General features: G+C 43.2%; 1 protein-coding gene across 4 annotated transcripts in view; it reads left to right on the top strand.

Annotated features, from left to right (window-relative positions):
- Raf1 (Raf-1 proto-oncogene, serine/threonine kinase) overlaps positions 1-12018 on the top strand; it is a 57890-nt gene that overhangs the window by 44828 nt on the left and 1044 nt on the right. For all 4 annotated transcript variants that reach the window (XM_028753579.1, XM_028753580.1, XM_028753581.1 and 1 more), the window contains 10 exons: positions 1487-1640; positions 5582-5609; positions 5718-5845; positions 6099-6216; positions 8521-8605; positions 9022-9198; positions 9705-9751; positions 11307-11425; positions 11654-11785; positions 11884-12018. In XM_028753579.1, the coding sequence (XP_028609412.1) occupies positions 1487-1640; positions 5582-5609; positions 5718-5845; positions 6099-6216; positions 8521-8605; positions 9022-9198; positions 9705-9751; positions 11307-11425; positions 11654-11785; positions 11884-12018 (1123 nt within the window). The remainder of the gene's footprint in view (positions 1-1486; positions 1641-5581; positions 5610-5717; positions 5846-6098; positions 6217-8520; positions 8606-9021; positions 9199-9704; positions 9752-11306; positions 11426-11653; positions 11786-11883) is intronic.

A 12018-nucleotide genomic window follows, 5' to 3' on the forward strand; every position in this document is an offset into this window, starting at 1 on the left:
GACCCTTTGCTGCTTCTGTTGAACATCAAGTGGAGATCTTCCTCCCTGTGGTCCCAGCATACTTATATTCTGGAAAGTGATTTTGACTGCAGGCCCTTATGTTACAATACAACCCTCAGTCTCACATTACATTTATAAACAGCTTGAGGTTCTGCCTTCTTCCAGTTGTGGTGAATTAAGTGTCTGTGGGAAGGGTCCCCCCAAGTGAGTATAGCAACTAAGAAGAAAATCAGACCTTAACTTGTAAATGTTTATCCCAGCCTTAAAATCCAGGTAGTTGGAGATAGGTCTTCCTGTTAGGCTCTGAGTTTGCCTTTAACTTGTCTGTGCTGTTTTCTGGCTTTAAAACTCCCAAGTTCAGTGGTGTTTACATCTTGGTCAGTGACACAAAAGTATTTAGAACCCAAGATAAAAATCTACATTTTTGTCTAAAATATCTGATAGCTAATCAGCTACTGTTTAGTGACCCCTGAAAAGCTACTATAGAACTAATTAAAGGCAGCATTTTATAGAACAAGGGATTTGTACTGAAATATATGTTTATGCCCGACTTGAATGAATCCTTTTTGGTAATTTGAAAACCACATTTGAGCAAAAAACAACTGCCTTGAAGATAAGAAACTAGACTTTGAAAACCTAAATGTAGAATTCCTAGTGCAAGGTGGCATTTCAGTGAGGGAACAACTGTCCCTAACAAGACCAGGCCTGTTCAGGGTAGTATGGGCACAGACAGAACAATATCCCTTAGAAACGCTGGTCTTTACCCCTTGATTCTTATGAATGTGACCTGAACAAATCTTAAATTTAATCTGCAGAACAAATATGCTCTACTTTGGTTTTTTGGAGTTGGGGTGGAATTTAGGGCCTCATGTAGGCTAGGCTGGTGACATGCTGGATTCATACCTTTAGTCACAGGAGTTATTGGTTTCAAGAAGCTGGGGCTCAGACCTAGAACCTTATACAGGCTAGGTAAACCTTCTGCCACTGAGCTGCATCCTGTCCCTCATTCTGTACTTGTTAATGTATGTTCCTAGGCTGAGACAGTCTTTTCATAGGTCGGCATTACAGATCAAACAGTAGCACACATACTTTGCTGTGTGCTGGCTACAGGGAGAGATTTTCAGTCTTCCTTCAAATTAAATTGGACAGATTCCAGTTAGGTGGTACAACTACTGATCTGTTCTTAGAGATGTTGTAAAGCTCTGAAGTACTCTGAAGAGTGATTTATTACCAAGGGGAAATTGTATAATGGACTCTTCACAGGGGATGACAAGCACATTTATTGTTCATTTTCAAAATTTTGCATGAAAAGGAACACAGAAGAGTTTTTTAAATAGTGCATATTGAGAAAGTGAAATATTGTGTCAAGGGTTGTATGGGTCATGTTTGCCCTTAAGTGTTTTAATGAACTAAGCAGTTGAGAAGACTTTGCCAATGTGAAGGCCTGAGTGCCAATCATGGGACTTTCTTTCTCCTCTGTACCTAGTTCCCAGCACAGATACTCCACACCCCATGCCTTCACTTTCAACACCTCCAGCCCTTCCTCTGAAGGTTCCCTGTCCCAGAGGCAGAGATCAACGTCCACTCCCAATGTCCACATGGTCAGCACCACCCTGCCTGTGGACAGCAGGATGATTGAGGTAATAGGGCCCCTTGCGGGTGGTGATGAGCAGTAGTTAGATTGGGAAGCACAGAGAATGTGGATTTCAAAGTTGCTCAGGAATGTTGCAGTACTTTCTCAGGCCCTTGGACTTTGAAATGTTTTTAAATCTGTTAATGTCTATAGACTGGCTTAATAACTAGGCCAGTGTGTTGTTCCAGCAGGAAACAGAACTCCTCGCTAACCACTTAGCTCTGTGTCCTAGCTTTGGGTGTGATTTCTTTGTGCTGGTACAGCTACTGCAGAGTAGTGAGGGTGTAGTGTGCAGATCACAGATGTTTTAGAGGATTGTCAAGTAAGAGCTCTGGGATCTACTATGCATTGAGGCAAATGTGCCAGTGCCAGTCAGTGTTTGCAAACTGCCTTTTCTTTTCTTGTATGTTCTGTTCATCTGGTTTGCTTTCTAGCGCATCTTTCAAATCAACTGAATACACTCCAAATGCTTCCTTTGTTCTTTATTCTTCTTTATTTCTCATTGCTTTGGACTAGAATAACAGCCTGAATGCCTCTCCCAGGGCGTGCTCCAGACGATTTTGTCTAAGGGGAAGAGTAGGTATTTTCTTCATGCCTTTGCTTTCTTGGGTTTAACAGGTGAGACTGTCAGATGGTAGAGTTTATTAAGTGAGACAACTATACATTCGTTTATACTTCTAGCCAGACTTGTTGCCATAATTTTTTTTCCTTTTCTATAGTTATGAGTAAAACAAACACTCTGTGGGTTACCACTGTTAGGTGAATTTCTCAAGGTAGATTCTTGAAGACAAGGGCATTGAAATAGTTTTTAAAAGCTTAGATCTCTCAAAAGATGGACTGATATAGTAACACAGCATCTATACTGAGTTCAGATATTACAAATCAAAACATTTCATCCATCTGGTTAATATGACTTAGAAAAGTTTATCAGAAAGTCTGGCATATTAGCACATGACTAGAATCCCAGCACTCTGGAGGACCTTATTCAAGACCAGCCTGGGTTATATAGTGAGATCCTGTTTTAAAATCAAATAAAAGAGACTCAAGAGACACGAACACATAAACATAACTATGCTTTCTCTACACCATGAATTGTTCTTTGTAAAACCTTGTTCCTCGACACCTGTCATCTCAGGCGCAGTTTCTCTCTAGCAATAAATCACTTTCAACCATCTGTCTCACCCATGTAAGCTATGGGCTTTATCATTGTTAGCCCTAGTAATATAATCGTGAAGTAGCCATTTCCTACCCATGTCCACCTTGTTCCTGTTTAAACTGTTAGTACATTCAAAGTGAAAAGTCTTCATTTCTAACATAAGTAGCACAAGTATTAATCCTGTTGGTGCCTCAAAAGAAAATTTTGTTTGTGGCTTCCCCCCCACCCCCCCCCCTTTTTGGAGGTGGTGGTGGTTTTTTTTTTTGTTTTTTGTTTTTTGTTTTTTTTGAGACAGGGTCTCTCTATAGTTCTGGCTGTCCTTGAACTCACTATATAGACCAAGGTAGCCTCTAATTCACAGAGATCTGTCTGCCTCTGCCTCTCAAGTACTGAGGTTAAAGGCTTGTGCCTTTTTTTTTCTTTTTAATAACACATGATTCATTCAGCATCTTGGACTGTATGTTGTTTGGTTTAATACCAGTTATGTTCTTCTAAACTAATACTTAAACTTAGGAGCACTTAAGATTTTATCCTGAGATTATGTGATCCAATTATAGTAATTACTACCAAATAAAATAATGGGCAGAGGAAGGAAAAAGTAAGAGACATTAAAAACTATCCTGCTGTACTCTGGAATGGAATTCTAATCAATGAGAATAACAGAAGAGATTGGTTGAGTGACTGACCTGTGTTTCTCCTACTTGGCTGCCATCATGTTGTACTTAAAAATATACAGACACCAGGCTTTTCCACCTTTCCCACACAGACACACATCAGCAGGCCCAGTTTGAGTTGTAGAGCGAAGATCTGTATTTTGTGTGTGTGTGCAGGCATGTGGAGGCTAGAGATTGATGTCACATGTGTCAAATGTCTCCCCCAGTTGCTCTCCATCTGTTTTGAAATAGGGTCTCATTGAACCTGGTGCCTGCTGGCTAGGCTAGGCTGGCTAGCCAGTGAGCCTCTGGGATCCTCCTGTCACCATCTACCCAGCATAGGGGTCATAGGCATGTGCCACCACATGGGGACTAAACTCTGGGCTTCGTGCTTACATGGCAAGCCCTTTAGCAACCAAATCCTCTTCCCAGTTCCAAGGATCTGGATTCTTAAATATCTCTGTGGATATTTTACAGATAGGCTTGGGACTGAGAATTAGGTTTCTCTATACTGTTAAGATACTTGGACAGGGTAGCTGAAACTGTGTGTGTGTGTGTGTGTGTGTGTGTGTGTGTGAGAGAGAGAGAGAGAGAGAGAGAGAGAGAGAGAGAGAGAGAGAAGGGTGGTGGGAGTAGCTTGGTTTGTGGTTCTTTTATTCTTGTAAAGATATCTTTGAAGGCTAATCATGGTGGCACATGTCTGTAATCATAGCGCTGTGGCAGGAGAATGGCAAGTTCAGAGCCAGCCTGGACTATACAGTGAGATCCTGTATTTAAAAAACCAACCAGCCAGCCAATCAAACAACCAAAAACATGGCTGGAGTGATGGCCCAGCAGTTCAAGAGCACTTTTTTTTGTAGAAGACCTTAGTTCAGGGCCCAACACCCACATACAAGCTTACTACTGTTTTTTAACTTCAGTTCTGGAGAATGTAATATCCTCTTCTGGCCTCCAAGGGCACTATAAAAATGTGCACACACATATAAACAGGCAAAACATCCTTATATATAAAATGGAGAAATAAAATATTGAGTGGGAACATTCTAATAATAACATTGTAGAACAAATATCTTGTTTGGTGCAGTTATACAAAGAAAAGTATAACAGATGACTTTCTAGAAAGACATTTTCTTTAGTTATAAGGGTCAGGTGGTTTTATATTAACTCTGAATTCCACCCTAAAGGAAGAATTTTAAAATTTTAGAGTTTAGACTCTTATGGAGGGCTGTATGGATAGCTGAGCAGTTGAGTGCTTGCTGCTCTTGTAGGGCATGAGTTCAGGTCCAATGACCCATGTGAGGAGGCACACAACTCTCTGTAACTCCAGCTTCAGGGATCTCACTTTAGCTTTTGATTTCTGTGGGCACCTACATTTTTGTGTGTGTGGTGCACCACACGCAAATCAAATAATCTTTTAAAAATGTCCTGTTGAGGTAGGTCTCCATGATTTGAACTTTTCTTTGAAACAGTGTCTAGTAGAGTTGACTCATCACATAAGAGAATGTAGCCTGCTTGAGAATATCACTAAGGTTTAAAGTAATATCTCAGTGCTAATGGAGCTGAGGCTGAGATCCATATGTGATGGTTCCGTTTCTACCTCCTACTATTCTGTGACCCTGACTGAGTCTCCCCTTTTGTCCATGTGGATTTAAAAATGCAAACACAGGATTCAGGCTCTGGGGTTCGTTGTCTTTCCAGTTCCCTGTGACTTAGGCCTCAAGTAGTGCTTGCCTGTATCAAACCCAACTTTAGGTCTATATTTGTCCTTATTCCTAATGAAATAAAAACGAGCCTGTCCCTGGATCTTTGTCTCTCTGTCTCTGTCTCTGGTTAAGTCTCAGTAGAGCAGGATCCTGAGTCTTTGGAGGAGATCCCCATTGACTTTGCCAGCCTTTGCTGAAGGTTTGTTTCTGTTGCTTTTTTTCTGAGAAATGTTGTGGTTACCATGAAAAGTTACACTCAATGTAATATTTACTAGAAATCAATTTTGGAAAAATTGCCTTTGACATTAGGTAAACTAGGAATTTAGAGTATGGAAGTATACTTTCTATTGTAATAATTGTTTTGTTCCTACAAACCTTCCCCCGCAAGAGAAAGCCTTTTCTAGCTTGTCTGATCAGCTTTTGTTTTTTGTTTCAGGATGCAATTCGAAGTCACAGTGAATCAGGTACTTTACCCCAGTCATTTAGTGATCAGTAATGGGCTTTTTTCTCTCTATGCTGTGATCTTCTGTTGGCTTATCTACGTGCGGATTCTGTTTGTCTTGTCTATTAAGCCTCACCTTCAGCCCTGTCCAGCAGCCCCAACAACCTGAGCCCAACAGGCTGGTCACAGCCCAAAACCCCTGTGCCAGCACAAAGAGAGCGGGCACCAGGATCTGGGACCCAGGAAAAAAACAAAATTGTGAGTATAGCCAGTAACAGTTCCTCTCACTCAGGGCTCAATAAAGATAAACTCTTGGGGGTGGGAACCTAACAAGATATATTAAAGGAAAATGAATGCCATTTGGCTACAACTTAGTAAACTGGCATCTCCTCAAAGACAGAGATTGTAGGTGCAGTGACAGTGTTCATCTTTAAAAGAAACAAGAACAGATGGGGTTAGGATGATTCTTTCTTTGATAGTATGGATTATAAATGATCTCCACTTGTTTCAGAGGCCTCGTGGGCAGAGAGATTCAAGTTATTACTGGGAAATAGAAGCCAGTGAGGTGATGCTGTCTACTCGGATCGGGTCAGGTTCCTTTGGCACTGTGTACAAGGGCAAGTGGCATGGTGAGTTTGGGGCCTATTTCCAGCTGCAGGGCTCTGGTGGTCAGATTCTAGCAGAGAGGACAAGGGGCTTCTTGGTTCATGGTGGCCTTCTCTATGGGTTCTTGATCACACCTGGCAATCAGATCAATTTTGAAATTTCATAGCATTTTAACCTTACATTATTTTGATATAATAAAGTCCTCATGGTGCTTAGAAACCAGTGAACAAGTATTAGCCCTGGAGTGAAGTATTAGTGGTGCTGTTTCTTCTAAGTTAAGCTAGCTGTGCTCATGGAACATGTTTGTTCATGAGCTGCTTTGGGTGGAGTGTAACCTTGACACCAACAGCTGAAAGGGACCTTATAACAGGTACAAGGAGGAGCTGACTGCTCCTGATCAGAAACTTGCTGTAGGAAAACTGGATACTTCCTGATTAGTGTCTCTGTTAGGGCCTCAGGGTTAATTGTAGCTATCTCTTCCTGTGCCACGGGAAACACATGATCACTTAGAAGAAAGATTCGAGCTTAAACTCTGTAGCTGTAGCTTGACTAATCTGACAACATATTTAACCATTTCCATACCAGGTTTTAACACCTGGGGTTAGGATGTTAGCAGTATAAGCACATTCCTGAATGGAAGAAACAAGTTCTGAGCATCAGTGTGCAGACATTGCAATTCCGCTGGAAACAGCAGCATCTACTTCTCAGTGCGATCATTACATGGGTTTTTGCCTTGCCTAAGTCGTTGTATGAACAGTTGATTTCTTAAGAACATAGATCAGAGAGTTGGTGAGTGACTTGTAGAGTGACTCCTTCTCTGAGAACCGTTAAGTAATTCCCTGTTGGCCTGTCTCTTGGTCTGCAGAGGAATGCTGTCATTGCAGCAGGCCATGGACTAGGCAGAGCCTGTTCTTGAAGGGCTGCTTAGCATTACCTCCAGCCTCTTGCCTCCACCCCAAGCCCTCCCAGTTTATTTCCCACTGTAACTCCAAGCCTGCCCTCACCTGGGCTATTGCACCAAATTCTTCTCTAGGTCTTCTGTTCTACAGGTGCCCACAAGGTCCCTTATGTTTGTTTCTGGTGCAGTCTAGAATATCCTTTCTAATATTCTTCCTAATGCTCATAGTCCACTACCTCCAGGAAGCATCTTCATACACTCTCCACTTCTCAGTAGTCTTTGAGCCCAGCTACTATCTTGTCTCAGACTTCACAGCCATGCAGCAATCACCCTATGTGGCTGCCTCTGGGCACACATGGTTTATGATCACTGCTGGACAGGTGGCTCAGCACTGCGTCTCCTGCACTCAGGCGGGCGGCATCCTCTCCCGCAGCCTGTGCCTTTGGTGCTGGAGAGGTCAGTTGTCAGGTCAGGTGAGATGATAAACTAGAGCTCACAGGGAGTCAGGACTGGGACTCATGGGAACCCCACCTTGACCATTGTTACTCCCAGAACAGACTGCTGCAAGACTGCACTCCTCAGGTCGAGGGGCCAGCCACCTCCAGGGTGCTTCTCCACTGACTCAACTTGGTTAACTTATGAAAATTTAGAGTCCTAGCAGGGACAGTGGTGGTACACTTGGGAGGTAGAGGTGAGTTCTCTGTGAGTTCAAGGCCAGCCTGGTTTAGAATGAGTTCTAGGACTACAGGGTGAAACATTGTCTCAATGGCCTTCCTTGCTCCCTTCTCCCACAAAAAAATTGAGGTCTTTATAGGGTTTCAAGTAATTTATTATTGCTAATATATCTATATAAAACATATTTGAACCCCTCTCAACTTGCTGAAGGACCTGCTTCCTCATCCATTTGCATTTGGTGGGCCACTCATGGCTTTGGCACTGATTTCATCCTCACAGGGTAAGGCTGTGGAACTAGCCCATATGACCTACCTTGATGCTCAAGTGGATACAAGCTTGTTGCAAAGCCTCCGTGGATATGAGTAGAATTTAAGTGTCTCACCCACTTGATGTGTATTAGTTGGCATATTTGTTCTACCTGCACGGATACATGTTCTTTGAAAAGTGACTCCCTATCTTCCTTAGAATTAGCGTGTTTGAAAGGCTAGGAGAGGTGGCTTAGTGGTAAAAAGTGCTTACCATCTAAACATGAGAACCCGAGTTCAAGCTCCAGCTTGAACATAAACATTTAGCTGTGGTTGTACTGACTTGCAGTCTCAGTACTTGGGAGGTAGAAAGGGGCTCACTGGCTGATCCTAGTCAGTGAGTCCTGGGTCCCAGTGAGGACCTGTCTCAAAAAAGCAAGGTAAGATGTACCTTGGTATTTGAAAAATAAAGACTGTATAACTGAGTGTGACTACAAATTAATTTGCAGGAGATGTTGCCGTAAAGATCCTAAAGGTGGTTGACCCAACTCCAGAGCAACTTCAGGCCTTCAGGAACGAGGTGGCTGTTTTGCGGTGAGCCCAGCCCCTGGACAGCAGGGTTAGCTAGGGCCAGGCTGTGCAGGTCAACACCTGCTGTGGGTTTTAAGGGACATTCCTCCTCCAGCATATATGTGCTGGAAGCCAGATGAGCCCTTTTCATGACACACCCCTTCTTTGTACTCCAAACTCAATAGCCCAGCTCTATGGGGTTTGGTTTGTGGTGGTGAGAGTGTTTTTAACCTTTATTTCTTTTTATAGCTAATCTTTGCTCTGGAGCTCAAACCCCCAGTCTAGTCACTGAATCACTCTTAGGTTTGTAGGGATGAGTTGGACAGAGGTGGATTCCACAGACAAGGGGTCCTATGCAAAACGCATCCTCTGTAAGCAAGGCTAGCTAGCATGGAGGTGTATGAAGGGTGGTCTCATGGCTGTGCTTCTGCTTCTCCTAGCAAAACACGGCATGTTAATATCCTGTTGTTCATGGGGTACATGACAAAGGATAACCTGGCGATTGTGACCCAGTGGTGTGAGGGCAGCAGTCTCTACAAACATCTGCATGTCCAGGAGACCAAATTCCAGATGTTCCAGCTAATTGACATTGCCCGACAGACAGCTCAGGGAATGGAGTAAGTAGACAGTTTGGTGAGCCCTTGTGGGAGTTGCTCTTGTGGGACAGGATTGAGTGGCACTTGGGTGGGCTCTTTGACAGCAGATATTCATGTATGAGAAATACCATTTCTCACCAGCCTAACTGCCCATTCAAGCCATTGTCTATAGGAAAATACCTTCTCAATTTTTCTCAATTAAATTTATATGGCTCTGGAACCTAAAGTGTTTTGTGAAAACAGTGCGTTCTCTTTAAACACCCAACCTGTCTGCTGAGCCCTTTTGTCACTTTTGATTATCATCTCTTTCAAAGGTCATCTTTGAAAGTGCTACCTACCAGTTAGCTGCTGGGCCGTGAGGAGGTCACAGTTAGCTTTCGAATGATTGATGCTTGATGTGTCAGCCCATTTATGCTGGAGTCTTTCTGCAGGTGACAGGATTAGGCTAGGAAGACAGGCCTTTGGGTGCCTTGACTCACTAGCTGTAGTCTTAAAAATAGTTAACTGATTTTTTTTCTCCTTCACAGCTATTTGCATGCAAAAAACATCATCCACAGAGACATGAAATCCAACAGTATCCTTTGGTATTGAGTTCTCAGCTTAAGGACCCAAAGGGGCCTTTTCCATACACACACATGGTTCATGGTGTTGGACTGGGGCTTTAGTTGAGAAGCCAAACATGGTGTTTATATGAGAGTTCCTTCCTTAAGGATTTTTGTTTTTTAAACCAACAGTGATCTGGAAATAATTCCTACCGAGTTGGGATACAAACTTGAAATAGACTTGAACTCAGCTTGGTTGGATTATCCAACGTATAGCTTGAAAAGGTTATCAGCATCTATCTGTATCTAGCCTATGTAATCCTCTGATGCATATCTATGTATTACCAACAAGTCGAAGTGATCGCTCTACCTCCTGTTCACTTGGTCAAACCAGCATCATGTCATCCATATAGTAGACCGATGTGATATTTTGTGGAAGAGACATGACCAAGATCTGAGGTACAACTGTAAAAGGTATACTGCTGGTCTTGCCAATCAAAAGCAAACTGCTTCTGGTGGTCCTTATGGACAGGTACCAAAGAAAAAGGCATTTGTTAGGTCAACTGCTACATATCGTGTATCAGGAGGTACATTAATTGCTCAAGTAAGGACACCCCATGTGGTACAGCCTGTTGTTCTTCACGGTCCATCTGTCTTCTGCACTGGCCAGATTAGGAGCATTCAAGCCCTTGAATATGGCACTGATTATCTGCACTTCTGCCAGAGATGTGACACTTTTGGTTCACATCCCTGGCAGAGATCACCCTGAAGGCTTCCATTTTAGCTTTTCTAACCATAACAGCCCTCACTGCAAAGGTGAGGGGAACAAATTTGAGAATTCTGCCAGCTTCTAAGAAATACCTACAGGAGTTTGGGGGCCCACTGTTAAAGTATTGTGAGTCAGAAATTCCATTAATCACCTGACCTCCACAAGCTCCTGTTTTAACTGGAAGGACACAAATGTTTCTTGAGGGCTCCTAGAATTAGCATCAGTTCATAACCAGTATCCCAGAATTCCCCCAGAAGTTTCAGAACGGCTGCTTTCTGTTAAATGTACAGTTGGCCTAGAGGCCACTGTTAGAAATAGCATCATCCCCTTACCAACTGTGCCTCTCATGCTGTAAGATGGTACATGGCTTGGTGTTAAGCTCAGCTGAAGCTCTGCATGGCCAATGCAGATCAATCTGTGCTTGATCAGTGGCCATGACCACCTTGCTACACTTTCCTGAGGTAAATTTTTTCGGTAGCTAAGCACTGGGGTCAAGATATTAGTGTAGATTTAAGGCTTGAACTCTAATAAACTAGCAGGTCACAAGTCAGACCAAAATTCTCTGTTACCTGAAAATAAGCTGACAAAAGTCACAAAGTAGACCAGTTCTATCAAGAGATTTTTAAAGAAAGCACTAGGTAGTAAACCTTTGTTGTAGGCAGAGGGGATAAGCAGTGTGGGGCCCTATTTCCTGTGATATGTCATCATTTCCTGTTTCCTGGAAGATTATTAAACGAAGCAAAAGGTGAAGCAAAAGGTGGTCTTATAAGCCCTGTTATGAACAGTATAAACTGTCAGTCTCCTTAACAAGCATTGAGATATATTTCTCCACGAAGGCCTCACGGTGAAAATTGGAGATTTTGGTTTGGCAACAGTGAAGTCACGCTGGAGTGGCTCTCAGCAGGTTGAACAGCCCACTGGCTCTGTGCTGTGGATGGTGAGGAAGCTGGCCCCACACACCTTCCTAAGCAGGATAGATAGTGCTGGCCCAGAGCAGGGTGAAAAGTTATCTGTGTTGTCAATCAGCTTAAGGCAAAACCACTAAAACCATGGCAACAGAGGCCAGAGCTTGGGGGTTTGAATCTCTGGGGAAGAGCTACCCTGGGCTAAGGACTTGAACTCCCTTCCTGACTAGTCCTTACCCTGACACACTTCATCCTTATAGGCCCCAGAAGTTATCCGAATGCAGGATAACAACCCGTTCAGCTTCCAGTCTGATGTCTACTCCTATGGCATTGTGCTGTACGAGCTGATGACTGGGGAGCTTCCCTACTCCCACATCAACAACCGAGACCAGGTAATCTGCATGGGGCCTGGCAAAGCAGTAAAACTAGTAAGGGGCTAGTTAGTATTCTGTTGTTCACAAACTCCTTTGCTCAACTGTTTCTCCTTTAGATCATCTTCATGGTGGGCCGTGGGTATGCCTCCCCAGATCTTAGCAGGCTCTACAAGAACTGCCCCAAGGCAATGAAGAGGTTGGTGGCTGACTGTGTGAAGAAAGTCAAAGAAGAGAGGCCTTTGTTTCCCCAG

This window comes from Grammomys surdaster, unplaced genomic scaffold, assembly GCF_004785775.1.
Source record: "Grammomys surdaster isolate TR1022 unplaced genomic scaffold, NIH_TR_1.0 125950, whole genome shotgun sequence".
Taxonomy (NCBI): Eukaryota; Metazoa; Chordata; class Mammalia; order Rodentia; family Muridae; genus Grammomys; species Grammomys surdaster.